Raw genomic sequence first — 26,639 nt, forward strand, 5'->3', positions numbered from 1 at the left:
TTCCACATGAAGACATACAAACATAAACAACAGAACAACATATCTATCCACATGTACAGGTACCAACAGCATCTGATTGTGTAGCATCCAACCAAGCTTTAAAAACATGTAGTGGTACTAGCTTGGTAATTTTCCATTCTTTTTGCAGACTGTTCCATGTTAGTGGAGCTGCACATCTAAAAGCTTTCTTCCATAAGACAGTCCTAGCACTTGGCACATTTAATAAAACCACAGCATGCGATCTCCGGCAATAAGTACTTTCAATTCGCAGAGAGATCAGGGAGCAGATGATCAGTGGGACCTTGTTTTTACTGAATGATGTGTTTTTTTATGGGGAGTTCAAATATGAGCTTATTATTAGGATGTTCGGAGACTTTGCACACATTTTCACAAACATGTTCACTCTAGGAGTACTTCCATTCGCTTCGTCTTGATCTGTAGATGTGATTTGATGTGTCGTGTGTCTCCCAACTCCTCTCCAAAGTTCAGATACTATATAAAAATACTAAAAGGTAAATAAAACATTAATGACAAAATAACAACCTGAAAGATATGTATTCTATCTACACATTTCGTAATTATCTAATCTCGTGGCCTTATAAAAGTGTTGGCTAAAGTAAAAGTAACGCAGAATATATATTTTTTTTAATTGTAAATAATTAGAAACATTATTTATGTGCACAAGTACACACACATAACAAGCTGTACCGAGTTCCTCCGGCTGCAGTTCCGCAGACGGCCGGTGTGTGGCAGCAGAGCGCTGGGAGCAGAGGGAGGTGAGTAGACGGATATGACGGATGTCGGCTGCGACGGAAATACACCCGAACATATCTGGTACCCCGAACACATCTGGTACCTACACCGGTATAATTCCACGCGCGAAAACAAAATAAAAATTGGAATACGTTATTTTAGTGTCTTAAAAGTAGACTGAGGTATGAAGGGTTAACGTTACATCTAAAGGCCCTGACACACCAAGCAGTCACCAGAGGACTAGCTGACGCTGAAGTCGGCTGTTGCCTGGCCGTGTTCTCCTGCGTTTTGGCCATGTGTCGCACGGGAACACACCGCACCGACTTCAGTGCATGAGTGGCAATAACTCTCCTTACCAGCAGGCGGCGGTAGTGTGTATTCGTCATTCAAAAGAGGCAACAACCGGAAGACAGAGAAGAAGAAGAGTATCTTTTCTCCGTAATATCATACAGAGCTGGCCTCTCCTGGATCAAGGTGATGAGCACGTCTTCGTTTGCATCATTCCAGATCGCCATGATGAGATGAAAATGAATAGCAGTCTGTGTGTGCCTTCTTAAATCGTTTGTTTACGTCCCTCACTTCCGCTTCGCTTCTCATGCACTGATTTGCTAGCTGAACAGCCAATCAGAGTGATTATTTGGTCCGACTGCCAGACCCGATGCATGGCCGATTCAACATGTTGAATCGGCCATGCATCGGGTCTGGCAGTCCAAATAAGGCGTGTCACGGTCGACGGTGCGGGACACACCAACCTGACTACGGCGCCGCGAATGCCCGACAGCCTCTGACGGCCTCTGACTCCCAAAATCGGGTTGGTGTGTCAGGGCCTTTAGGATAATTTGTAGTCATGTTCTGTATACATACTAACATATAAGGGTATTGACTTAGTGTGGTTTATCTTTTTGTCTCTGCTTTTAATTTAAACTGAGCTGTTGTGTTCATCAGTAAAGTGGAACTTCTGTGTGAACTATTCATATCTTAAACTGCACTGTAACTTTTTATTCATGTATTTTTTCTTTTAATGTTTCTTTTATTATCTTTTACTGTTTTGAAATGCCTTTGTCTGAATGTCTTTCATTTTTGTAAAGCACCTTGAATTGCCTTGTGTTGAAAGGTGCTATATAAATAAACTTGCCTTGCCTTGGTTACTCCATGTTTACTAGCTATAAGATTAACGTTACAGTACATCACTCTTTTTCACTTCTTACTCAGTCAGCCAGAGTGCAGATATCACCATTAGATTCACAAACCTGAAACATCCATTTATTCACTGCTGGTGATGACATTGTTGTCAGCTGCTGATACTGCTGCTGCTGCTGCAGCTTGTGGCGCCTGCTTCGATGAAAATAACTTTCTAATATCCATAACTTTATAGGCTATTAGCTTAAAACTCGTCAGGCACTAGGAAGGATCACTTCTTCTTCAGGGCAGGGAAGGCTACGCAGTACGCAGGCTAATGTCCCGCAGCGGCTGCCTCTCTGGTGGACTCCGGTACTGCACATTACTCCCGAGACATTTTCACAAAAAAATATATATATTTGAATTTTTTTTTTTTTTTTTTTTTTTTTAAGTGAAACATCCGGGGCTTTTCAGAAAACATCCGGGGCTTGAGCCCAAGTAGCCACCCCCTAGCCCCGCCTCTGCATGTTTGACGTCAGAAACTGCAAACAAATGACCCTATAAAAACAGCGAACCTGTCTGAAAAAAGGAGAAAGCTTTGAGCGCAAGACAACGCCGGGTAGATCTAGAGAGCGAAACAACTGCACTGCCACTTTACTAGTACTTCGACACGCCAAAGACCACAGAAGACTTTTGCGTCTTAAGATGACCCTGCCAAGCAGCTCCACGTCCTCTACAAAGACCATCCGCAGAGCAGCATCCGAGCTGGAGAGGTCTGACTCCATCACGGTAAGAAATATAGAATTAAGTTTAAATGTTCTGTTATTTTAGCTTTCAACAATTTGGCACAGTGTTACCAGTAATGTGTCTGAATAATTTCCAGAATTCCACCTCACACAGTTATTGCGCGCAGAGTGCTTGGCAAGGTGACAATTACGCACGATGCCCGCTGTATTTCTGTAGAAAAAAGCATTTAGCAATACACACCGGACATCAGCTAAAAGATTCCCTTATGTCAGCTACTCAATTTAGCCGTGTCCTAGGTTTGACTTGATTGGCAATCAAAACATCTACAGTACGCAAGACTTTGGTTTCTCTTTTGGGACAGTCTCAAAGGTTCCTCGGTAGACGGCAAAGCTTGATCGAGGACGCGCGCAAGGAGAGGGAAGCCGCCGCTGCAGCCGCAGAAGCTGCAGAGGCCAGCGAGCAGATAGTGTTTGAGGAGGACAATGGGAAAGCGCTGCTCAACCTCTTCTTCACTTTAAGAAACTCCAAGACTCCTGCACTGTCGAGGACACTCAAAGTTTTCGAGGTATAACTCTTGTGAGGTTGCAAATATGTTTTTTGTGTATTTGTAAGCAGAATTCTGACGAAAGGGGGTGGTGTACCACTTAGGTCACGCTTTATAACGAGTGTATACGATGGAATTGATTAAGGACTATTAAAGCATTTACTAATGCTTTAAAGGTACACTTTTAAAAAGACATAATTTATTAGACAATTTCTTTGTGTTTTATTTAAAAAAAATCCAACTGGTTGGTGTTGTAACCCTTGAACTGTAATTAATGCAGTTTAATCTAGCCAATATTCATATATATATATATATATATATATATTTATGTGCATGGGTTTCTCACCCTCTAAAAAACTGTTAAGTTATTAATGTTAAGTTTAGTGAGAGGTGAGTATTCGGAGGGATAACATCTATTTTTCCACACAGTGAGATCTTGATAATCTATTAGAGGTTATGACTTCTAAATTATCAATTATATTTAACATAGATGGCAATGTGGTCTATATTGCTTGGAGAGAATACAAACAAATAAGTAATTCCTCCTGGTGCAGGCATAACTGAATTAAAAAAAATCCAACTCCTCTTACATTTTATTTTACACTTTTAAAATGCTGCATTCTTTTTTCTTCGTCATTCATCCACCAAGTCTTCTCTGTTCTCACTGGTATTTTTAAGAGACTGTTCCACAATATATTGGCATGCTTTCTCAAATACTGTGCTGCATAAATGCATCCTACCTTTGTCATACTGTGAATGTATTGATGCAGTATTTACATTTAGGTGTCTTGACTTTATTTCAGACATTTGAAGCTAAGATTCAACATTTGGAGACGCGCCCGTGCCGGAAGCTGAAGGACAGCGGGGAAGGCCTGGAGTACTTTGTCCGCTGTGAGATGCACCTCTCAGACGTCAATACTCTCATCAGCTCCATCAAGAGGAATGCAGAGGACGTTAAAACCACCAAAGAAGTCAAATGTAACATTTACTTATTTTATTATAAACCATTTTAAATGTATTTGATCAAACTAAATTTGTATTTAACTTTCTCTTCTAGTTCATTGGTTCCCAAAGAAAATAGCAGATTTGGATAAATGTCATCATCTGGTCACAAAATTCGATCCAGACTTGGATCAAGACCATCCTGTAAGTAATGACTTTTCCAATATCGTGCATTCTGAGAATTCTCAATATTCTGCTGATTATGTTGTTGGAGCAATATGTCATGAAACAGAAAATGTGATCAGTGTTTTATAGGCCTATATTTGATTTGACAGGGCTACACAGACCCTGCTTACAGGCAGAGGAGGAAGATGGTCGGAGACATCGCCTTCAGATACAGACAGTGAGATACAGTCTTTTGCCTGAATGCTGCACAGACATTATTTTTAAAAACTTGATTATCCCTGATGCATGTGTATTTGTGCTTGTCCTCAGTGGGCAGACAATTCCTAGAGTGGAATACACTGAGATGGAGATTGCCACATGGTAAGGGCATGCTCATTTAAAATACAGTTGATATGAAAACTTACACCAAAAAGCATGATACCAAAATATATACGCTTATGATCAGTTTGACTTTCTTGCCGTTTGATTATGAGAGCTTTGATGTGTCAATTCACAACCCACTGAGTAACTTTTTATATTGTCTTTAAAGACAGATAATATTTGTTTTGTATTTTTGATGAATTCATTTCAGATCAAAGGCTTCAATAATTTCAAAGCATTCTAGGTGTGCCAGCTTCAGCACATCATTTTATCAGGGTGATGGAAATGTGATTTTATGGGATAGTTTACAATTAAGTGAATTTATACTTGTATGATTGATTTAATGTGCACAGTTTTGCCAAAAGAAGATGTCTGAGTCTATGACGTGCCAGTTAGACAGTTATTTGAAAACAATGGTTTTGCATTGTACTTAAAAAGCTATTAAGATAAATGATTAAGCAATACTTTAAAATAGAAATATAAGATAGAAAATGTTGAGAAATTGCAATGCAGAGAATGGTACAACTAAACAGTCCCAAAAGTGTTTTTACTTATATTTACAGCTCATTTTATCCTTATTGATGGTTACACCTCAATGCTTGAAAGTCTTCTGTTAAAGAAGAAAACCTGAATGTGTTATGGAAATCTAGGGCCCAACACAGCTGGAGAGTACAAGTCAAATGATCATAACAAATAAATGGTGAATCGAGAAAAGCTGTCTTTTGGTTATTTATTTGAAGCTTCAAATACACGATATAATGATTGAATAATGTCACAAGTCGCACAGAGTATAAGATAGTCTGCGCGAGAGTGCGCAGGACAATGAAAAAGCAGAGATTATATAAGGAAAGAGTGGGAATATTATAACTCCCCTGTTCACACGGGGAGATTGTTATGAGACACCCAGTGGCCTTGAGTAGATAGCATAACGGTTCTCAGAGCAGGGAAGTTCGTGATGTCTCTGACTGTGTATGAGTCTCCCAGTCTGCTGAAACAGCTGTGGCCTTGCAGAGACTGGGAAACTCATAAGAGAATATAATAGAATAATAATGGTAAAAGCACAACAAGAGGAAATAAGAAGCATTTGGTTTAAACATATGAAAGATATAATAAGGATAATAATAATAATGATGATAATAATAAAATGTTCCACTACAAATGTCATTTAATCCCGAATTAGGAGGGAAGTCTACTCAACTCTGAGGGAATTGTATATCACACATGCCTGCAGTGAATACCTCGATGCCCTCCATCTGCTGGAAAGGCATTGTGGGTACGGTCCAGACAACATTCCCCAGTTGGAAGATGTGTCATGCTTCCTCAAAGGTAAAGACGGGTTAAGAAACCAAACCGAAGTGTTCAGTCTATATAAAACACTTTCCATTTACCTATATTCTTTCTCTTTGTCTCTTTATCTATTGTTTCCCTAACACACACTCAAACAGAGCGAACAGGGTTCCTGCTCCGTCCAGTGGCAGGTCTGCTCTCCGCCAGAGATTTCTTGGCCAGTTTGGCATTCAGGGTGTTCCAGTGCACCCAATACATCCGACACGCCTCGTCCCCTATGCACTCCCCAGAGCCGTGAGTATGAGTGTGACTTCTCTTGCTTTGCTCATCGCATTAAACCTCATCCAACATATGGCCATTGCCATTAAAATAATAATAAAGCAAACATATACATTGAACTTAAAGTTATCTCTCAAATTCCTGTTTAGTCTGCAAGAAAAACACACTTCTGTCTTCACTTCTCTTGTTAACACAATTTGTATCTTAAAGTCTGTATTTACTTAAACATATCTGTATAGGGTTTTTCCATTTGGATATAATATGGTGCCAGTTGAATCTCTCTTTCTTTCCCTTTAGTGACTGTGTACATGAACTGCTGGGCCACGTCCCAATGCTGGCTGATCGCACTTTTGCCCAGTTTTCACAGGTAAGAGGGTGGAGGTACTGAGCAGTCTTATAATGCATGCTGTGTTATTTATTTTATTAACCTTTTTATTATGTGCTTCAGAACCTTGGTCTGGCATCACTTGGGGCTTCGGATGAAGATATTGAGAAACTATCCTCAGTAAGACTTCAGTCCTCCAACACATATTTACGTTCATTGTTAAGTGGTGACCTCCAGTGGCTGTAGCAATTATGACAGGAGAAAAGAAAGAAGTCAGGTGACGTAAGAGACCACTAGGGAGGGGCTGAGCTGCATGTAAGGGTCAAACAAACAAAGGTCAACATTAACTCATTTTAACTTCCACAACTTAATTTATGTTACGTATTTAACATATACATCACATACGTGATGTTCTTAACTGACATGCCTTACTAAAGTTATGCAACACACGTACTAAACCAAAACAACAAACTTTGATGTTTTCTTGAACCTAACCACATGGTTTTGTTTTGATTTACAATGTTATCAACGTGTAGAAATCGCTTCAAACACTTCAAAAAACTTCAGCCCCCCTTTTTTGACTCACAACCAGCTCTGGTCCCTTTTGTACAGTCCCTTACCTAAGATGTGTGAACAAATTATTGAATAGTCCACCCCAGTATACTTTTTTCTCTCAGTAAATCTATTTTATTTCCCATCAGCTATACTGGTTCACTGTTGAGTACGGCCTCTGCAAACAGAATGGTGAGGTGAGGGCTTATGGAGCTGGACTGCTCTCCTCTTACGGAGAACTTGTGGTACGTTCAAGCATGTTCTCTCTGTTATCTGCTTTAAAATATGATCGTTTCCTCCGCCACCTGAGCTGTCAGGTAACTCTCAATCTTTCTCTTTTATGTAAATCCAGCACGCACTGTCTGATGAACCAGAGACAAGGTCGTTTGAACCAGAGGCTGCAGCAAGGCAGCCCTACCAAGACCAGACGTACCAGCCCGTCTACTTCATTTCTGAAAGTTTTACAGATGCCAAGGAAAAATTCAGGTACTGAATCATACATTCATTCTTGTTCAAACCCAAGCACAAATACACAAGAACATAGAGAGACACAGAGAAGTAGAGAAAAACAAAAAGAGGGGGTTATGCAAGGACAAGGTCATAGAACAGCCAGCCGGCCCCTGAGGCCACACACTTCAGCCATAGCTGCCAGAAGACAGCTGTTACTAATGTAGTGTTTCTTACCAAGGCAAAACGCTGTAGTTTTATCTGGCAAACAGGTCAAATGTTAGCCTGCAAAACAAGTAGCTTAAGTGAATGTTTTCACAACATTTGGTTTCTATTAGAATATAAAATGTGGCATCCTTGACACACTCAGAGAAAATGATCTGCCCGGGAATGTTTGACGAAGTATAGGCCCATAGTGAATATATTTCCTGTGTGTACTGACACAAGCAGGATAATCCAGTCTTTATTAAGTGCAAAATGCATAGGATAAACTACAACTGGGGGAACTTTTTTCTAGTCAATTAAGTTTTCACTGGCCACAAGAAATATTTTGGTTTAAATTATCTGCATTTATGAAGAGCTCATATACTCATCTTTGACTTCTTTGAGGGTTCTAACTGTTTTGTATATTTGACAAAGGGGTTACGTGGCAGGAATCAAGCGTCCCTTTTCCGTGAGGTTTGATCCATTCACCAGCAGTGTGGAGGTGCTTGACAACCCACTGAAGATCCAAGCAGGCCTGGACGGAGTGAAGGACGAGCTCAAGATGCTAACAGACGCCCTCAGTGTTTTGTCATGATGATGACCCGGTTCTGCCACCGCCCTGCTGTTGTCTGCTTCCTCTCTGCTGCGCTCAGAGACGTCCGACGTGTGATCAAGACCAATGTGTTCATCTTTCTGTGCTGTACTTCCAGTATGATGCTGTTTCTGAAGAGTTGTTGCTTGCTGGTAGGCCGACAATGTTGCAACCATTAAAACCTCAAGTCACAGCGCAGGCTTTCCAAAGATGTTTAACACCTCGCTGAGTGAAATGATTGGGTTTTACTGACTAGGCCATTCATGCTTATATATCAAAAATGTGTTGTTTGAGAAATGTGTCAAAATCGGAACCAAAATAAAGGGAATTGTGATAATGAATGTATAAAAAGAAAACTAAATGAGTATAGTACAATTATTTTAAAATCAAAGAAACAAATGAAAATATTAAAGTGTCTAACAAATAAAACGTATTTATGAAATATATATTAAATCACAGTTATATTATTTAGAAATGAATATCTCTTGTGTTCAATTCTTTATTTTGCATATATGTGAATTCATTTGAGTATTGTCTCTAAATGTATTGATTTATCTGGCGTTTCTGTTGTACAGTGTATCGCATAATAAAATAAATAATACAACATGCTTTCCATGTAATGAAATGTTGACTACTGCTTCAAAAACCTATCTATCAAACATTAAAGATGGAAAATTAAAAAAATTCTGTCATCTCTTATTTATTTATTTTGTGTCCATATATTGCAAAACACTATAGACCAAAATTGTATAATACTTGGCTGGGACATCTGTCTGCCACAAGAGGGGGCAGTCCCGCAGGGTGTTTATGCTTAGTCTTAAATTCACAGCAAATTCTATTTAAGCCTTTCAATTAATACTATTCCTTTATGCTATCTGCCTGCCTTAAACGTAAATGAACAATTTTGCAATATTATTAAATGTTAAAAACAAGCTAATATGCAACTACAAAAATACACCTCTGTAAAGTTAAGGGAAATAGCTTACGAAACAGATATTCTAACCAATACAATACTTGTTTTTCTATTATATTAAATGTTGCATCACCGCCATTTAAATGACAGACAACCACAAGGATGCAAGCTCATCATCACCAATTGGACCCACATTATACATGTGCTATTGTGGACAATTAGGAAAAGTACTGTCTATGAATATTCATTAGAGAATAAATGAATACACGCTTTTAACGAACCAACCTTGGGGGTTTTGTCCGGATAGAGCTCCTGTCCTGGCGTTCAGGTATCAGTGGGCAGCTGTTCAGTACTCTCTGATGAGCAACCAACCTGCTGAACGCTGCGAGACAAACAAACGGTTCACTCCCAGGACCACTAGGTGTCAGTCTGAGTCTGAAGACATGTCCGCATCCCTACCTTCTGCAGAAGCCCCACTTACATAAGGGAACCCTCAAACAGTGTTAGGGGAAAAAAAAGAAAAAGCTTACCTTTATGTACAATGACATTTTGGAGCTTGATGCATGCAGGACATTGTTGTGTCTATTGTACAACCACCTGTGCAACATCTGGAAGAGTTTTTTTCCTGCTGGGATTTAAACAGTCATCCACAGTATGAGTGATGCATTGACACTTTTAAATATATAAATATAAATTATTATTAATATTTAGTTTTTCACTTCCTCCAAAGATGCAGCATTTACAGTTGACTACTCTGCACCAGCCACTCATGCTGCTGCTGCATCACCCTGCTGCCTTCAGGTAACCTACTAATCAACATTCACTCACCCGGTGACTGCATCCATACCTGAGTCAGTGAGCCGCAGACCATGGCCACACTTCTTCCACTCTGAATGTTAATCTTAATTACAGCAGGGCGGACACTTTGACATTTTTCTTGGAGTCTGAGGAATTACGTCTATTCTTGTTCAGTCTGCATCCTGTGTGTAAACATTGTGATTGTAGGTTACAGTGCGTAAACGTGGAAAATGCCTATGGAATTGTTCCATATTTTGTAACTCTCACTCTCTCCCTCTCTTTTTGCCTTTTCTCCCGTTTAAGCACTTTTCCATAAAACGTCCCTGGACCATTTTTTTTTTAACCAGCGGTGAAGAGGAGGAGCGAGGGGTGTGGTGTGGGTGTAAGGGGCGTGTTTGGTATATAATAGTTTTCACAGTGAAGTTTTGCCTGTCGCCTGGTCTTTGGGACAGCGTCTCACACATCATCTCAATAGCTTCACCAACTGGGAAACTAACTCACCTGCAACCTTTCCAACCAAATAACCCCTACATTTTGACTACTGCCAACTGACATGGAGACCCAGCAAAGACACGGACACCAATCAATTTGCCACACCTGCCAGAGAACGGAGAGCAGCAGAATGAAGGTAACCAGAGGGAACAAATAGTTTTACACTCTCCGGTTGTGCTGCGCGTGTATTCATAGACCTCTGGCAGGGTTTTAACCATGTTTTATTGGCGCTGTAAGTGGGATACCGCCTCGGGCTGAGCAGATGCATTGATCGCATCATTTTCTTTTGTGCAATATGAGAACCGGACATGTGTTTTAATTTTGCATGCTGCAAAAGAGAAAGTTCAAGATACACAAATGACATGGAGTGTGCTTGAAAATTTGAAGCATTTGTGCAACAGGTTGCCTGATATGATAGAAAACGCGAAACGGGTTGAGAAGTATTTGATTCTTCTCCCATCTGGACGGTGCGCCGCTTACTGGATTCGGAGCAAACAGCTGGTCTTTGATTCGGCAGATAGGGGGCGGTAGGTCTGAGGGTCAGTGAGCTCACCACAGGGTGAGCAAGGGGAACATATATGCTGAGTCTGGATTTTCAGATAGTTAACTATCGAGCAGCCGGTCTTGCAACTTCTGGGGAGTTGTGTAAGAGTGTGAACGGCAGAGATACCGTCTACTTTTCCCCTAAGAATAAGCACTTCTCTCAGGTGCAACACAATGACAGCGGGTGATAACAGTTGAAGGGGGGGTGGATGTGCAGTTGACATAATTTGGTTGCACGCATGGCTTCTTTCTGAGTTAGTTGGTCATGGTATACACTGGAATTATACGTCTTGTTCAAGCATGCCAATGTAAAAGAGGGGCTCCTCTTTGACCAAAACGTATAGGCAACATCTGGCTGTCATATGAGAATTATATGTTGATGACTTCTGTATTCTGTGCTCGCATTTGATGACCCGTTGCTTCATGGTGAAAATGTGTGTTTTTTCTGTTGCCTGCAGGTCAAGAAGATGTCTTCGTCCAGTCGCGTGCTGCTGTTTGCACTGGCCCTCGCGCTCTACGCTGTGGAAATAGCCTCGGCGGAGACGCTGTGTGGGGGAGAGCTGGTGGATGCGCTGCAGTTTGTCTGTGAAGACAGAGGCTTCTATTTCAGTAGGTTTTCAATCCCGGCACAGCTTTTGTATGTCCCTCTGTTGTTCATTCGCACACATCTGTTTGGATAGCTGAGGCTATCTCTGTGGCTGTGTGGCATTTTTCTTTCTCACACACACACACACACACACACACACACACACACAACACACACACACACACACACACACACCCACACACACCACACACACACACACACACACACACACAACACACACACACACACACCACACACACATCACACAACACACACACAACACACACACACACACAACACACACCACACACACACACACACACACACATACCACCGTATACAATCACTTCAGGGGACATTACATTGACGTATATGCATTTCCTGGAGACTTATCCTAACCTTAACCATAACCAACACATGCCTAACCCTAAACCTAACGAAGTCTTCACCCTTCAAAATTAATGATTCCCCTCATGGGAACCTCCAATTTGTCCCCATAAGGGCGGCGAGTCCCCACACCTGACTGTGTAAACAGATTTAGGTCCCCACAAGTATAGTAATACACACACACACACACACACACACACCACACACACACACACACACACACACACACACACACACACACACACACACACACACACACACACACACACACACACACACACACACACACACACACAGAGTGAGAGACAGAAAACAGTGAGAAGGAGATTATAGCCAGCTGTGTCTCTCAAGACCTCGTCCAGGCTGCTCGGCTGAGTGTGCGCATTCTGCCTACAGCCCTACCTCTCATTGCATATGAAAGGCCGGCGAGCTGTGAAGGCACACACGACACAGAGCGACACAATGGGCAGCTTGTTTACCAGTAAAGCAATAGCACCCAAAGAGGCATACCAGTCACCTCAGCACCAGTGTTCCCAGGCCAGGCGATCACACTGATGATTCAGAAAAGGGGGGTTGGGGGCTGTTTTTGATGTCAGGTTAAGAGGAAGGATCATTAACATCAATTCTGATTATTGCTTCCATTGTAGTGATGATGGGGATAGCTGTAAAGCATTATGAGAATGTATTGTGGTGGTTGTTAATCCTCACAAGGATAAGCTTCTGTTTGCACTGCCTGCAGTGTTTGTGACATACATGAGTTCACCTTCATTCAGTATAGCTGCATTTTCTTTTCATTTCATTAAGATATAGTCCCACCCTCTGCTTTTCACCTTTGACAGTTTCTTTGTGTGCTGCCCGCCACAGAAGCTTCTCAACAATCGGAAAGATCATTATCCAATTTAGGCTGACATAGATGTGCTTCCTCCTCTTCTCCTTCCCCCCTACTGGATCACCCTCTCTTTTGCTCTCATGTTCCTCTTCCTGCAATCACATCTAGCCGTCCCTCTCATGAGATTTGGGAGCAGGACTTCAAACAAGGCCTTTATTGGTCGAGGATAGTGTTCCCTTTTGCAACATGCTCACCCTTTACCCCCCTCATCTTATTCTTCTATACCTTTCTCTCCCGTGTCTTTACTCTCTTCCTCTTTTGTTTCACATTCTTTCCCTCTGTTTCGATGTCACACAACCTCTCTCCCTCACTGATCCCTTTTCTCCTGTTTTCTCTACCTCTCCGCCCCTCCTCTCCCTCCTCATCCTCTTTATCTGTGCTGACTTGACAAAGGACAAGGTCACAGCAGAGTTTCCATTTTATGTATTTGCTCACCCAAAGGTCTGTCTGAGAGCTCTAACTGTCTGTCTCCATCAGTCTCTTTTGGTGTCTACAGCACAGGGTGTTTACTTGTGTATTCACTCATTAAGGGACTTCCAGATAGCCCTAATCAGATTATCCTCTACAAACAAAAAAGATTGTTTGCAGTTGTTTCATAGATTTCCTTTTATCCTATTTGCTCCATGGACTGCCTATGATTGTTGAAGTAATCCTACAAAAACAACCTAGATTCTTTACTGATGCCAGTGTTGTGTTCCCAGGGCCTTACCTCACCCTCCTCACGCTCTGTACTCATCCCCTTGTTGTGTTTATCCTCAGGTAGGCCAACCAGCAGGGGGAACAACCGGCGGCAACCAGAAACCGTGGGATTGTAGAGGAGTGTTGTTTCCGTAGCTGTGACCTCAACCTGCTGGGCAGCAGTAACTGTGCCAAACCCGCCAAGTCCGAAAGGGACGTGTCGGCCTCCTCTCTGCAGGTCATACCAGTGATGCCCGCACTAAAACTGGTATGTCTTAACAACAACACGCCAGTATGGGAAACTGTTCTAAAGCTTGGTTTTATCTGTCCATCCATCTCCTGTGCCTCCATTCACCTCTGAGCCTCACCCCTACCTCTGACACCAAGAACAGACTGAAACCCACACAAAGACAGGTTTATCTGGTTAAAATGGACATTGGTAAGCAGTTAGCTTCCATGTAAAGTGCTGAGCCTCATGGAAAACATCAAGACTGTCGTGTGTGGTGTGTGTGTGTGTGTGTGTGTGTGTGTGTGTGTGTGTGTGTGTGTGTGTGTGTGTGTGTGTGTGTTGTGTGTGTGTGTGTGTGTGTTGTGTGTGTGTGTGTGTGTGTGTGTGTGTGTGTGTGTGTGTGTGTGTGTGTGTGTGTGTGTGTGTGTGTGTGTGTGTGGTGTGTGTGTGTGTTGTGTGTGTGTGTGTGTGTGTGTGTGTGTGTGTGTGTGTGTGTGTGTGTGTGTGTGTGTGTGTGTGTGTGTGTGTGTGTGTGTGTGTGTGTGGTGTGTGTGTGTGTCCATTTAATGATTAGTCACGGAACAGCAAGCTCCCGAATCTGGCATGCGTTATGATCTGTGCGGTCAAAAACACCTGACCTGGCCAGCAGAGCGTCTCCGGAATCTGTCACAAACATGCATCAAAACATTTCAGGTCTTTGTGATCACAAGACCGAGCTGTGGCTGCTTTCCAGGACTCTTAGGTTAAACCGTACACCCCAGCGTGTGCACTATGCTCTGCATCAGCCAAACGACTCGCTGCACCCTCGTTGCGAGGGGGACCCAAGTTCCCATCAGCAAAACACGTGGTTTGCTATCCTGGCTCCAAAATGGTGGAATGAGCTCCCCATTGACATCAGGACAGCAGAAAGCTTACACACCTTCCGGCGCAGACTGAAAACTCATCTCTTTCGACTCCACTTCGAGCGATAGAACTATTAACAAAGCACTTATATACTAATAAAGGGCTGGCTTATCTAAAGCCAGTTGAGTAGCACTTGAAATGTTTGGCTCTATGAAACCTGATGTACTTATATGATTCTGTTTTCTTCAAGGTTGTGTCTTCCTGGTCAAATGTACTTATTGTAAGTCGCTTTGGATAAAAGCATCAGCTAAATGCAATGTAATGTAATGTGATGACTCTTCAAATCCCTTCCACCCTCCTTTTAGACAAGGCTGGAAAGATGTGTATAGGGTTTCTGCTTTGACTTGTTTGGAAATCTGCATCAGTGGTTGGAGATTGCTAGTGATGTAAACAAACCCAAAATGAACTTCTGCGAATGACCAGAGGAAAATATCCTCAGCCTAAAATACAATAAAAAGAGACTGCAAGGGAATTAGTTGGGACATGTCCGTAGTTTGTGTGGGCAGGGAGAGTTGATGGGTACAGCCTGCTCTGAGAGCCAGCTGTTCTTAGGCTATTGTGCAGGCTTGGAATGAATGAAGGGGGATAAACACTCCTCAAGTGGCAGGACCAAAACAAGCCATTCAGACAGAGCACTGGCTACTTGTGCATACATTCTAGCTGCTACCACTCCCACTCTGTCTCAATCTAGGGTGCTCAGCAAAACACCTAGAGCTGTTTAAAAGAGTTTGCTGGGTTTGAATAGAGGTTGTGGAATGACAGTGCGTTTATATGGCGTTTCACGTAACGGGGTTAGTTAGTTCAGCAGGTCGTTGGGTGAACGACACTGTGCTCCTCATATGTATATGAGGGGAGTGACCGCCCTTCCTTTGACAGTATGTTAAAGAGGCTGAGCGAACACTTGTTGACAGCTTCTCTCAGTCAAGGAAACCAAAACAAGGGCAAGTCGGAGTCAAGGCGAGTCTGTTGTGACGCTGGGCAATATAAGAATGACATTTGATTTCCATTTGACTGGCCCAACAATGACTGAATGTTTTTGCAAAACAAACAAGGCTTTCCTCCATTGTAATAAGCACTTGCAGTGTATCTTATCACAACTAATGAACTCCCTCTTTTCCCTTTTTTCGCCTGCACGCCACAATAGGAAGTCCCAAGGAAGCAGCATGGGACCATCAGGTATTCCAAATTCGAGGTGTGGCAGAGGAAGGCGGCCCAGCGGCTCCGGAGGGGCGTCCCCGCCATCCTGAGGGCCAAAAGTCTCGGAGGCAGGCTGAGAAGATCAAGGCCGAGGAGCAGGCAGTCTTCCACAGGTCCCTGATCAGCCTATGCCCAGGGCAAACTGCCGCCTGTCTTGCTTGCCACGGAGAACTATGTCAACCACAAATGAGCCCGCTGCCAGCCCTTTGCACAGGCAAGAGTTTCGAGGGAGAAAAAAAGACTAGGGGATTATAGCTTTGTCTCTGACGTCATTTCTGTGGCAGTCCTCTTTGACCTCCCCTGCCCTGTCCGAGCCCACCAATCCCTCCCCCTGCTCTCATCCACTACTTCTTGACCCCCTGGCCCTTTTCAAATGCCCCCCCCCCCCCCCCAACCCCAACCACCTACCCTCCTCCGGCACACAAACATGCCTTCACATTCTTCCTGTCTGAACTCTTTCGCTCCCTCTCTCTTTCAGTCACTGACACAAAAGGCACAAACAAAAACGATGAACAAAAAGTTAACAATTCGGCTGAATGCAATTCAGGTGGATCCTTAAGCAAGAGAGAAAAGGGAAGGGAGAACTGAAGATGAAAGAGATCTGTGGTTTGCAAGTGTCAAGAGGACACCCAGCGGAATGTTTTTTTGTCTTTGTGGAAGACAACTGAAAGTGAAGAGCAGCTTGCATGAAAGAATCCATTCCACATCATTTTTCCTGAGGCAAAAAGAAAATCTCTGTTAGTTCTTTTTCTTATTAGTTTGCACCTCTACCTATAAAGGGACTTCCACACTGTAAGGAATTATTTTGTAAAATTAGATTCCTGCTCCAGCACCTTTTGATCACAAACAAAAAGCAGAAAAGAGTCTGCAAAATTGCACATTGCCACGGATTACGTCAAAGTAAAAGAAAAAAATGGCACTATTTTTTTATGAACAATGAACGTGTAGCTTAAAAAAATGACATGGTGCTAACTTTGGGAATGGACTCAAAGAAGAGGTTGAAAAGCACGTTTTTTTTTTCTTTGAATGAATATTAAAACTTTCCGTTTTAAGGAAAGTGTGACTTTTGAAAAAAGGAAGATAAAGGATATGGTGGAGCTCCTGGCAGTGGCAATGTCAAGGGGGAAGTGTCACTGAGAAAATAAATGGGCTGTATCGGCATCTAGGCTCACAGCGAGTGCCGCGGCTGCTCATCACTAGCTTGCCAGCGTAAGCGGCAAAGGGGACCTGAAACCCAGTCCCTGTTCCTCCTGTCCCTGGCAGACACAGGGAGCAGTGGGGGACATATGGGACACCGTGGACCGCCTGGATTTGGACAGTACTACAGTTCTGGGACAGAACTTCCTGTTTGCCATGGTTTTGCAGACTGCTCTCGCAGGAAGTAACTTGGAATGGACAAAGAACAAGTGGGATAATGATGATTATATTTGATTGTGTCTTTTATCTGTTTTCTTTTCATATCAATGTTTCAATGAACAAAAAAAGGAAAACCCCGTCAGTTTCTGGTACCGTGACATTCCTGTTTTTCCAAGTTAGGCTTTTATTTTGTTTCCATGGTTATGTTATAATGTTATTTTACAGTTCTAAAGAAAGGCACAACATTTCAATTCAAAAGGGAAAAAAACAGCAATAATGTCAACTAACATTTTATTTTTATTGTATATCAGTAGTATTCACATGCTTTTGCCTGAAAACAAATACTTGAACATATATATCTATATGTGTATATATACATCTATATATCTATATATATTTATTTATATATATACATACATATATATATATAGATATATAATTAGTTTCCAGGGACGTTGTGTTATTTTCCTTTAGTCTGAGCTGTATCTTGCGTAATGAGCCGCCAAGCTTTTTTGTTTGTTTGTTGAAATACAAATAAGGGCACTGTATAAAGGCATTATTTATTTTGTTATAAAATATATTTGAAAATTGGTCCAAATAATATACGTAGCACTGATGCTCAACTGACGGATTTATTTTGTATGATCTCTGTTTTCCAATTGGAGTTGTAAGGCTTTTTTGTAGATGCTTTGTACCAAAAATAATGTCTTTTTTTCCTTTTCCGTTTGCCATAGTTACTTTAAATTAATATTTTAACAGCAGCATAGCCTGGATTGCTTAGGCGTGTTATGTCATAGGAATAGGCACATACTCTGAATACATTGATCTGCATGGATTTCCAGAAGCCTGTCAGGGTTTATCTGTGAAAAAGAAAGCATAAATGAATGACTTTTTATTATTGGAAAAATAACTGTTCAACATTGATTGTACTCAAACCCACTATGTTTTGAAGCCACTTTAGTATTGATGGCGTGAGAATGATCAGTCCTTCATTAAATCATGTCTTTGTAATTGTACATGGTGTCCTATGATCTTCTAAAGAGCATCTTGCCTACGTGCCAGTGCCACTGATGTTTTCGCGTGTTGGTTTGGGTCACGAGGCTGTAGCTGTCCGGTCAGTTGTAGATTTTAGTGGTTAGCTTACACGTGACTTACACGAGTCATTGTGTTGATGCCTTAATTGGAGGTAATGATGTTGCTATGATGCTAGTAGTCATCAAAGGTCACCAAAAGGTCATTGTCTATTAAGGAGAGAGCATACCACCGCTCTAAACCTCACTGTCTGTCTGTCTGTTTGTCTTCTTTCTTCTCTGTTTGTAAAAGACAATGCCCCTGATCGTACGCATCAACAGTATGTATTGCATGGCGAGGGGGAGCAGGGTTGTTAGCCTGCCATTTACCCCTCCACAATCATCCAATAATCCATCCATTATGCATTTGATGAAGGGCTATCACACTGAACCATTTCTGAAGCACTCAGGAAAAAAAACTAAACAGTCTATGTTCTCCGAGGGAGAAGTGCAGTAGTTTCCGAGTGTCGGTGATAATCGTGTTGTGGAAGGGCAGCTGAGGTTGTTTCCCTTACCTGGCCACAATGATTTAGCTCTTTGTGAAAAAACCACTGAAGCCCATGTCAGAAACAAAGTCATTCTGTGGCACAATATAGTTTTGCTCCGCTATTGTGTCGTGCATCATGGTGAAGAGTCAAGCCAATACTTTAAATCTTCTTTCTGTCAGAGAGATCTGAACTATCAAGGCTGCGTCCTGTCTCTAATTATATTCTACTTCAGTTGTGCAACAAAGCAGGCAGTGCAATTATTATTATTATTATTAAATTGTTATTATTGATAAAATTATTATATTTTCTATTTTATTTCATATTTTCCTGCTAGGACTGCATCCATTCCCTATTGTAATGTTCAAACAGGCTACTCTAGTGTTTTTTTCAATGGCGTGAAGACAACCACTTCTTTTAGCTGAATATGAAGAGATACCTTGCCGAGCAATGGCAACTTTTTCTGTGTCAGTAGCTCATTCAGCCTGTGTGTATTTTATTGATTTAACCTCTGCACGCTAGAACGTCCGAAATGCACAATTCATGTACTTTCATTTTTAATATCAATAAAAAAACATTTTATCAAACATACAATGTCTAAAATAATTACTGCTTTGTTTGGTTTACTTGCTGGTCTTTGACATATTCTTTACACTTCTCGTTTGTTGAGCTTGAGAGCGATTTCTGAAGTATTTTTATATCAATTAAACTACATGTACCCTGTAAATGATTGATTAGATCTTAAGGCCTTGGGGAGAACCTCCAGCTGCTTTTAGCACCCTCTCTTTACTCTCTCCCACCCTCCCTCTTTCCCATCTTTTTTTCTCTCCATCTCTGATTGAGTCCACGTCTGTGCGTCTGCTCCTGCTCTGTGATAGGGAAAAGTGTGCCAAAGTGGTAAATCAGCATTCACAGAGTGGCAAACAGGCACACCACAACTCCTCAGTCCTTCCTCTGCTGCATGCCACACTTAACCTGACCTGTTCTCACTGCCTCAGACACACCCATCCGTACATCCATCCCACCATCCTCCAGCGGCTTGCTAACTAATGGAGCAAAATGCACTTCAGTGGCTAAGTTTAGTAACCGACATGTCTCAAATTATCACATGCGTATTCTGAAAATGGAACGACCTTTCATTGTTGACATGCATGCGCATAGCCACTCATGTGATGTCTGTTACCGGGCAGATTTACGATGCAAGAGCTTTGTTCCCAGAATGGAACAGTTTTTCAGGCACTGGGTTTAACGTGGTGCAGCCGAGTTGCTACTGTAGCTCTATGTTCTGTTTTAGGTTGGCGTCAAAAGAGCAGCAATCTCCTTTTCTCTGGAGTTAGTGTAACGTTCTGCATTGCAATGATGAGATGCACATGTGTTGCTTCTGGGAATGTAGAAAAGCTGGTCGGCTATCATAGTAAAGGAGCTTGTGTTCATAAATAGCTCAATTAAATCACCTTTGTCTGTCTCATGAAACCTTATGGCCGTGCTAAGAAGTTGAAGAAGAGGGAAAACACTCAGCAGGAAGTGGATGCTGTTGGAATTGTTTATTTCTGAAGGATGGCTAGAGGCTGCACAAGTTCTCACAACTTGATGGACATACTGATCATGCATGCACATTTTCAGCTAGTAAATTCTTCACAATGACTCCATTCCCTTTATTGATAAATGCATTATTAGCGTAGCGTTCCTTTTTAGTGTCACTCCCAATAAAAAAGCCTTCTCTCAATTACTTTTCTTACCTACTGACATATGTGTGTGTGTGTGTTCTCTAACAGCTTCTCTGGGAATCAGCCTGTTCCCTGCAGGTGTTTATGTTTGACTCTCTATAGAGCTTGGTAATGAGATCAGGGACACTCTAGTCCTCAGGGCTCGTCACGTCACCTCTAAGTCTGACGGGTCTCGGTCTGGCACCACATAAGGCAACCAAAACAAGCCAAACCGGCCCACAGTGCGCCAAGACTTATACTTGTTTTCCCTGATTGTTGGGTTTGAAAGTTTGATCTGATGCCACATTGGCATGGCATTGAAAACAAAAAAAAAGAGGAGATGTCAATGTAGTTAGACAAGTATTGTCTGGCTTAGAGTGAATAATGACTGATACACAAAACCTTAACAGAACTGGAAAAGTATTTCTTCTTGTGTCCAAGCCAAGGTATGCATGTATTTTGGCTAGGTGCATTTTAACTTAATATCAGATTTCAATTTACATCTGCTTCTAAATTTGTAACCTAGGCATAACATCCCTTGTCCTAAATAAGAAAACAATAGAAAGCGCACAGAAAAGACAACTCGACCGAAACTGGTGGAGCCAAATAAACCATGAACCAAACCCACGCATCCATCCCCATAAGAGAGGCTTCCTGAACTGTGGAGCAGAGTGTAGATGTGGGTGGCACAACTATCCCAGGCCTGACATTGGAAACTGCCAAAGAGCACACTAGAGTTAGTTGTGGTTGGCCGGATGCACGGGATGCATGTAAGGCCAGGCCAACTATTGAGGCACAGGGTTTGGCAAGCCCATACCATCACAGCCCAGCGTGGCCACACAGGCCAATTAAGACAGGCCTTCTCCTCTCCTTTCTTCTCCTCCCCTCCTCTGTGTCTCTCTCATCTCTTCCTCTCTCTTTATCTCTCACTTTCTCTCTTGTACTCCCTCTCTCTTTCTACCAATCCTCACAAAGCGTGCTCACACATTCCTCTTTTCCCACTTTGCCTCTCTAATTGCTGCGGACTGAAAAGAGGGATGGAGAGAGGGGAATGAGATTGAGAGAAAGAGACAGAGAGAGGGAGAATCAGAGGGAAAGGGGGTCATACCACATAACTTCTAAGGCCGGGACAAACTGTACTGGCCCCCTGGAATAGTCTAAACTCTTGTGTGCAGTGTGACCATCCACTGCTCTATCTGTCTTTCTCCCTATCCCTCTCTCATTAATCTGAAATGTAAGCTTATTTCCTCAAAAGAGCTTTATTTCATAGTATAAAATATAATCCAGTCCTCGCATGGGCTCCGAGGTGGTTACGGCAAAGCCAGAGTATAAAGAGGCGATTGTGTTTCTTCAGCGCCCCACACAACTATCTAATTGTTGATTCCTAATCAACCAGGAGCAGCAAGGAGGCTTTCCTAATTATGTAACCGTAGGTTCTGACACATTAACAATGAAGTGGAAGTTTTAGTGGATTTTGCACTAAGTAAAACTGCATGAGGAGAAGAGAAGAGGGTCCGGGGTATCAGAGTTCCTCTGAGTCTATGTTTATATTTGTTGTTTACATGGCTTTAGTCATAGTCGTAATCATTTTGGTATCACAGTTTACAATGTCTAAAATACAAGATCCAACTTTAGGGCAGTGAGGATGAGCGAAACACTTTAAGAACTTCAAAAACAGTCTTTGGTCTATGTCTGATTGTCATGACACAAAGTCACCATCACAGGGGTGCCCACTTGGGCACCAGCAAATCCCCTTGAACCAAGTGTCCCGGGGCTCCATCTCTGACCTTGTCAACTGGCAGCCCCTCATCCCACAACTCAGACAGGGAAGAGTCAGCCCTCTGGTTCTCAGCCCAGGCCTTCGAACCAGACGGTGGGAGCTCAGGCAGTGGAACTACACGTTCAGAAAGCACCCAACGTGCATTACCCCATGACTCAGGAGCACACTCTTTTCGGCTTTGTGCACGGATAACAGCACAGGCCAAACAACATCCTGGCAAAACCAGCTAACTCTTCTCCAACACCTCAGACCCAGAAGGATTGGAAACAACAGAGGGCAACGGAACACCAGCCCACACTCGACCACCGGCCATATCATTACCCAGAATCATACAGACAGCCTCAGCTGGTAACTCAGGGCGCACCCCAACAGAAACAAGAAACCGAACCAGCGCACAGTCCAGCTCCATAAGATGACGTGGCACACAAATCCAACCCATCTCCATCCCTCTCATCTGCAAGTAATCACCCGTTGCAGCAACACAGAGCGCAAGACAAATGAGTGCTTAGCACCTGTGTCACGGAGTAGCTTTATCGGAAACCGTTTGTAATAGCCCACCAATGACACAATGGCGTCAGCTATAAAAGGTTCAAAATCAGAATCCTCATCTGGGTACACACAACCAGTCTTACCTAACACTTCACATGAGCCACTAGAGGTAAGAGCAAGAGTCTACTCTAAAACTGCAGAACAAAGCTGGGGGCATGTAGGACAGATTGGGCCTACCTTTTGGACAAGGCAGTAATTGCACATCGTAGTACACTCATTACGTGAGTGACCAGGCTTTGCAAATGTATTGCCACTACGTGGATTCGCATCACCGCTAGCGTTCTAATCCCAACCCAGTCTCATGGCATTTCGTGTTCACCAACACGATTTCCCCCTTTTTTTCGTGTTGCACAGCACGATTTTAAAAGCAATGTATTTCTACTGGTAATGTGTTTCGTGCCTGCAGCACGTCTTTTTCTCCGGTCGGGTCGTGGAAGACCGGAAGCTGTGTGGTTCATAAAAACATGTTCTTACTCAATATCAAGCCACAATTATTGCTTTTATTTTAAATCGTATAATTTCGGACTTTTGTTGCCGTCTGTGAGGAAAATAAATGAGGCTCAGAGCCTCAGAATACTGAAATCTGTATTTTTTAAATATTTTTTTCCTTCTAATTTGTTATTCTTTTCAAAATAACACACTGTTATTTACTCACCAATAACACACAATTATCCTTGCTTTTATTTATTGGTTTAATTCCATAATCTCGGGCTTTTTTGGCGTCCGTCACAAACTGAATTTCAAAATAAAAATAACCGCAAACAGGCATTTCGAGCGATTACCCAAGATCCTCAGCTATGGTTTAAGCTCGCTGATTGGATGTTTTAGCCGCAATGCATGCTGGGATTTGGTGTTTATATGATATGAAATCCGGAAAACATTTTAAAAGAATAAAATAATACTTAATTCCGAGTGCTCTTGCTTTTCTCTTTGAAATTCATCACATAACGGCATTGTATTACACGGTTCGGCTGCATTGTATATTACAGATCTGCCGTAGTTCTTTATTTATAGAGCCCTGATGAGAAGACCTTTGGAAAAACTGGAATAAATGCCGCCGAAACTGAATACTTGATGTGGATCATAAATATATCAACAATTAAACAACATCTTCAATTTCTCTTCACACAATACGTCTCCTTGCAGTATCAACACTAATTCGGCTGACTTTTATATTTGATCTAATTCATAGATAGGTTATATTTACACCATAACGGTGCACAGCTGATAGAAAAGGACTGTAGTTTTTAAAGATATTACTGATTTTCTTTGAATATAAGAATGTAAATACTGAGTCTGAAATAGTATAGCAATATGCTGTAAAATTATGTTAAAGCATGAATAAAACTACACATCTTCAACATACATAAGTGTCCTGCACTAATAATACAAAGTTATTATGGCTGTGTGTACCTTGTGTGCCTAGTTATTGTTTTTATGTGTTATATTTGATTACAAAAATATTAAGAGTACATACTTTCACAGGGGGAAAGTAGAAGGTCTGTGATAGAAATATAGAATATAACAAATCAAGAAGATACTATAAGTGATCTCTACAATAAAACAGTGCAGGATGTACAAAGATATTAATAGGAGGAGGTGCAAAACAGAAAAACGAATTAACCTTTATTTAAACATTAAATAATACTTTAGATTAAGGTCTTCTTTTAAATAAGAAAAAAACGTTGGGGGTATCTATCTATAGATAAATATTAAGCCTGACAAAGTACTTAACGTCTAATATATTGCTTTCCTGCAATATTAACTATGTTGAAGCACTTATTGTAACTGATATTATACATATGAATTATACTCTTATGTACTGTCTGTAGATAGAATAAGAAATGTGCAGAATATGACAGTTTAATGGTGGAGGTATACACACATATTGATAGATATCTTGTAATGCGCTGTTGAGGAACCTGTGACCCAAGATTTTCATTCATTGCATAACTACACCGTAGTTGTGTATATGATATGTCAATAAACCTTTGAAAATCTTGAAATCTTGAAAGGGATGTGCAAAATAGCCATAATATACAGTCTTTAATGAACTATTAGTAGAGAATAACGAGTAATTAATATACTTTATTACTCGTTTCCATTCATGTCAATTGCAGATAAATGTTTAGTCTTCTCAAGCACCAACTATCAAATATCTCTCCTGATTGTTGGCACTTAACAATCACCTTACCTGAATTTTACTCAGGTGTAACTAAAGTCTGATTTAAGGGTTGTTTATATTTCACATCATTAATCAGAATCTGCAAAGTAACTCAAATAAGTGTAGAAGAGTAAAAATACCAGGTTAACCTCTGAATTGTAGTGGAGTAGAATTACAAAGTAACAATGAGCTGTCATGTCGGTATATATTAATGCTGCGCATTATGGACACAAGCGATTTTCACCCATTTATTAATTATATGTTTTACATTTGATAACACCAATGTGTTTAATACTGGCAACTTCTAATTGTGGGAAAAACGAAAACGTTCAGTAGAGACATCCCATAGAACATTTTGTGAAACACAATAGCCAGCATGTGTAGTTCTTGGGGGGGCGTTCGATGCCAGTTTTGGATAGTCTGGCGTTCCATTTCAAACAGCTGTTTGACGCTCGGCGTAACCTTGGCGCACTGCCACTCCAACATCCAATCCCAGAGCTTGAAGATTAATCACGGGGACTGTAGTCCTAAACGATAGCTGGGGATTATGGGTAGTGTAGTGTCTTCGGCCATCCTAAACTCCGAGAGGCCTACGTCTGTTTCCGGTTATTTTTATTTTGAAATTCAGTTCCTGACGGACGCCAAAAAAGCCCGAGATTATGGAATGAAACCAATAAATAAAAGCAAGGATAATTGTGTGTTATTGGTGAGTAAATAACAGTGTGTTATTTTGAAAAGAATAACAAATTAGAAGGAAAAAAAGATTTAAAAAATACAGATTTCAGTATTCTGAGGCTCTGAGCCCCGTTTATTTCCCTCACAGACAGCAACAAAAGTCCGAAATTATACGATTTAAAATAAAAGCAATAATTGTGGCTTGATATTGAGTAAGAACATGTTTTTATGAACCACACAGCTTCCGGTCTTCCACGACTCGACCGGAAAAAAAGACGTGCTGCAGGCACGAAACACATTACCAGTAGAAATACATTGCTTTTAAAATCGTGCTGTGCAACACGAAAAAAAGGGGGAAATCGTGTTGGTGAAAACAAATCAATAGATTAAAAATCGTGTTGGTGAACACGAAATGCCATGAGACTGGGTTGTCTAATCCCCACCAGAGTGCACTTCCCCAAAACTGGCCTTATGGGTCAACACAAAGCATCTCTGCTGCTTTCAGTACAGTTGAGGGCTTCTGCTCATTCACATGTAGCAATATGTTGAAGGATGGCATTCTTAAACTGCTCCATTATGGTAAGCACACAAAGACCCACTAAAAAATCCACTTTAGCTGCAGAGCACCAACGTCGAAAATGGGAGGTTAAGTCTCGGACAAACTCTACATTGGTCTGCTCATCACCTTTTACCCAACTCCTAAACTTCTGACGATAAGCTTCAGGATCCAACTCATAAGCTTCTAACACAGTTGCTTTCACTGTGTCATAAGTCAACCTCACCACACCACATACAGCTGAATAGGCCTGCTGGGCCCTTCCAGTGAGAACACACTGAAGCATAAGCACCATTACTGAATCTGGCAAAAATGTTCAGGATCACGTTCATTAAACTTTGGTACT

The 26,639-nt window shown here is 41.6% G+C and overlaps 2 protein-coding genes across 3 annotated transcripts; both read left to right on the forward strand.

Moving 5' to 3' along the window:
* The first annotated feature begins 2,445 nt into the window (after positions 1-2,445).
* On the forward strand, positions 2,446-9,005 carry th (tyrosine hydroxylase). Of its 2 annotated transcripts, XM_034084206.2 has the most exons (13): positions 2,446-2,661; positions 2,981-3,184; positions 3,967-4,141; positions 4,221-4,309; positions 4,441-4,508; positions 4,601-4,651; positions 5,832-5,977; positions 6,097-6,232; positions 6,515-6,584; positions 6,666-6,722; positions 7,244-7,339; positions 7,447-7,580; positions 8,181-9,005. In XM_034084206.2, the coding sequence occupies exons 1-13, from the start codon at positions 2,578-2,580 to the stop codon at positions 8,338-8,340; spliced, it is 1,470 nt and encodes a 489-aa protein (XP_033940097.1). In that variant the 5' UTR covers positions 2,446-2,577; the 3' UTR covers positions 8,341-9,005. The 2 variants fall into 2 exon arrangements, with proteins under 2 accessions (XP_033940097.1, XP_033940099.1); XM_034084208.2 differs by lacking the exon at positions 2,981-3,184.
* Positions 9,006-10,487: 1,482 nt separating this feature from the next.
* On the forward strand, positions 10,488-19,457 carry igf2b (insulin-like growth factor 2b). The gene is given in 7 exon segments (XM_034084774.2): positions 10,488-10,676; positions 11,542-11,692; positions 13,705-13,736; positions 13,739-13,891; positions 15,900-16,008; positions 16,011-16,081; positions 16,083-19,457. Coding segments are annotated over 7 exon segments (651 nt in total). The 5' UTR covers positions 10,488-10,601; the 3' UTR covers positions 16,143-19,457.
* The last annotated feature ends 7,182 nt before the right edge of the window (positions 19,458-26,639 follow it).

This window comes from Pseudochaenichthys georgianus, chromosome 6, assembly GCF_902827115.2.
Source record: "Pseudochaenichthys georgianus chromosome 6, fPseGeo1.2, whole genome shotgun sequence".
In the NCBI taxonomy this organism is placed as follows: Eukaryota; Metazoa; Chordata; class Actinopteri; order Perciformes; family Channichthyidae; genus Pseudochaenichthys; species Pseudochaenichthys georgianus.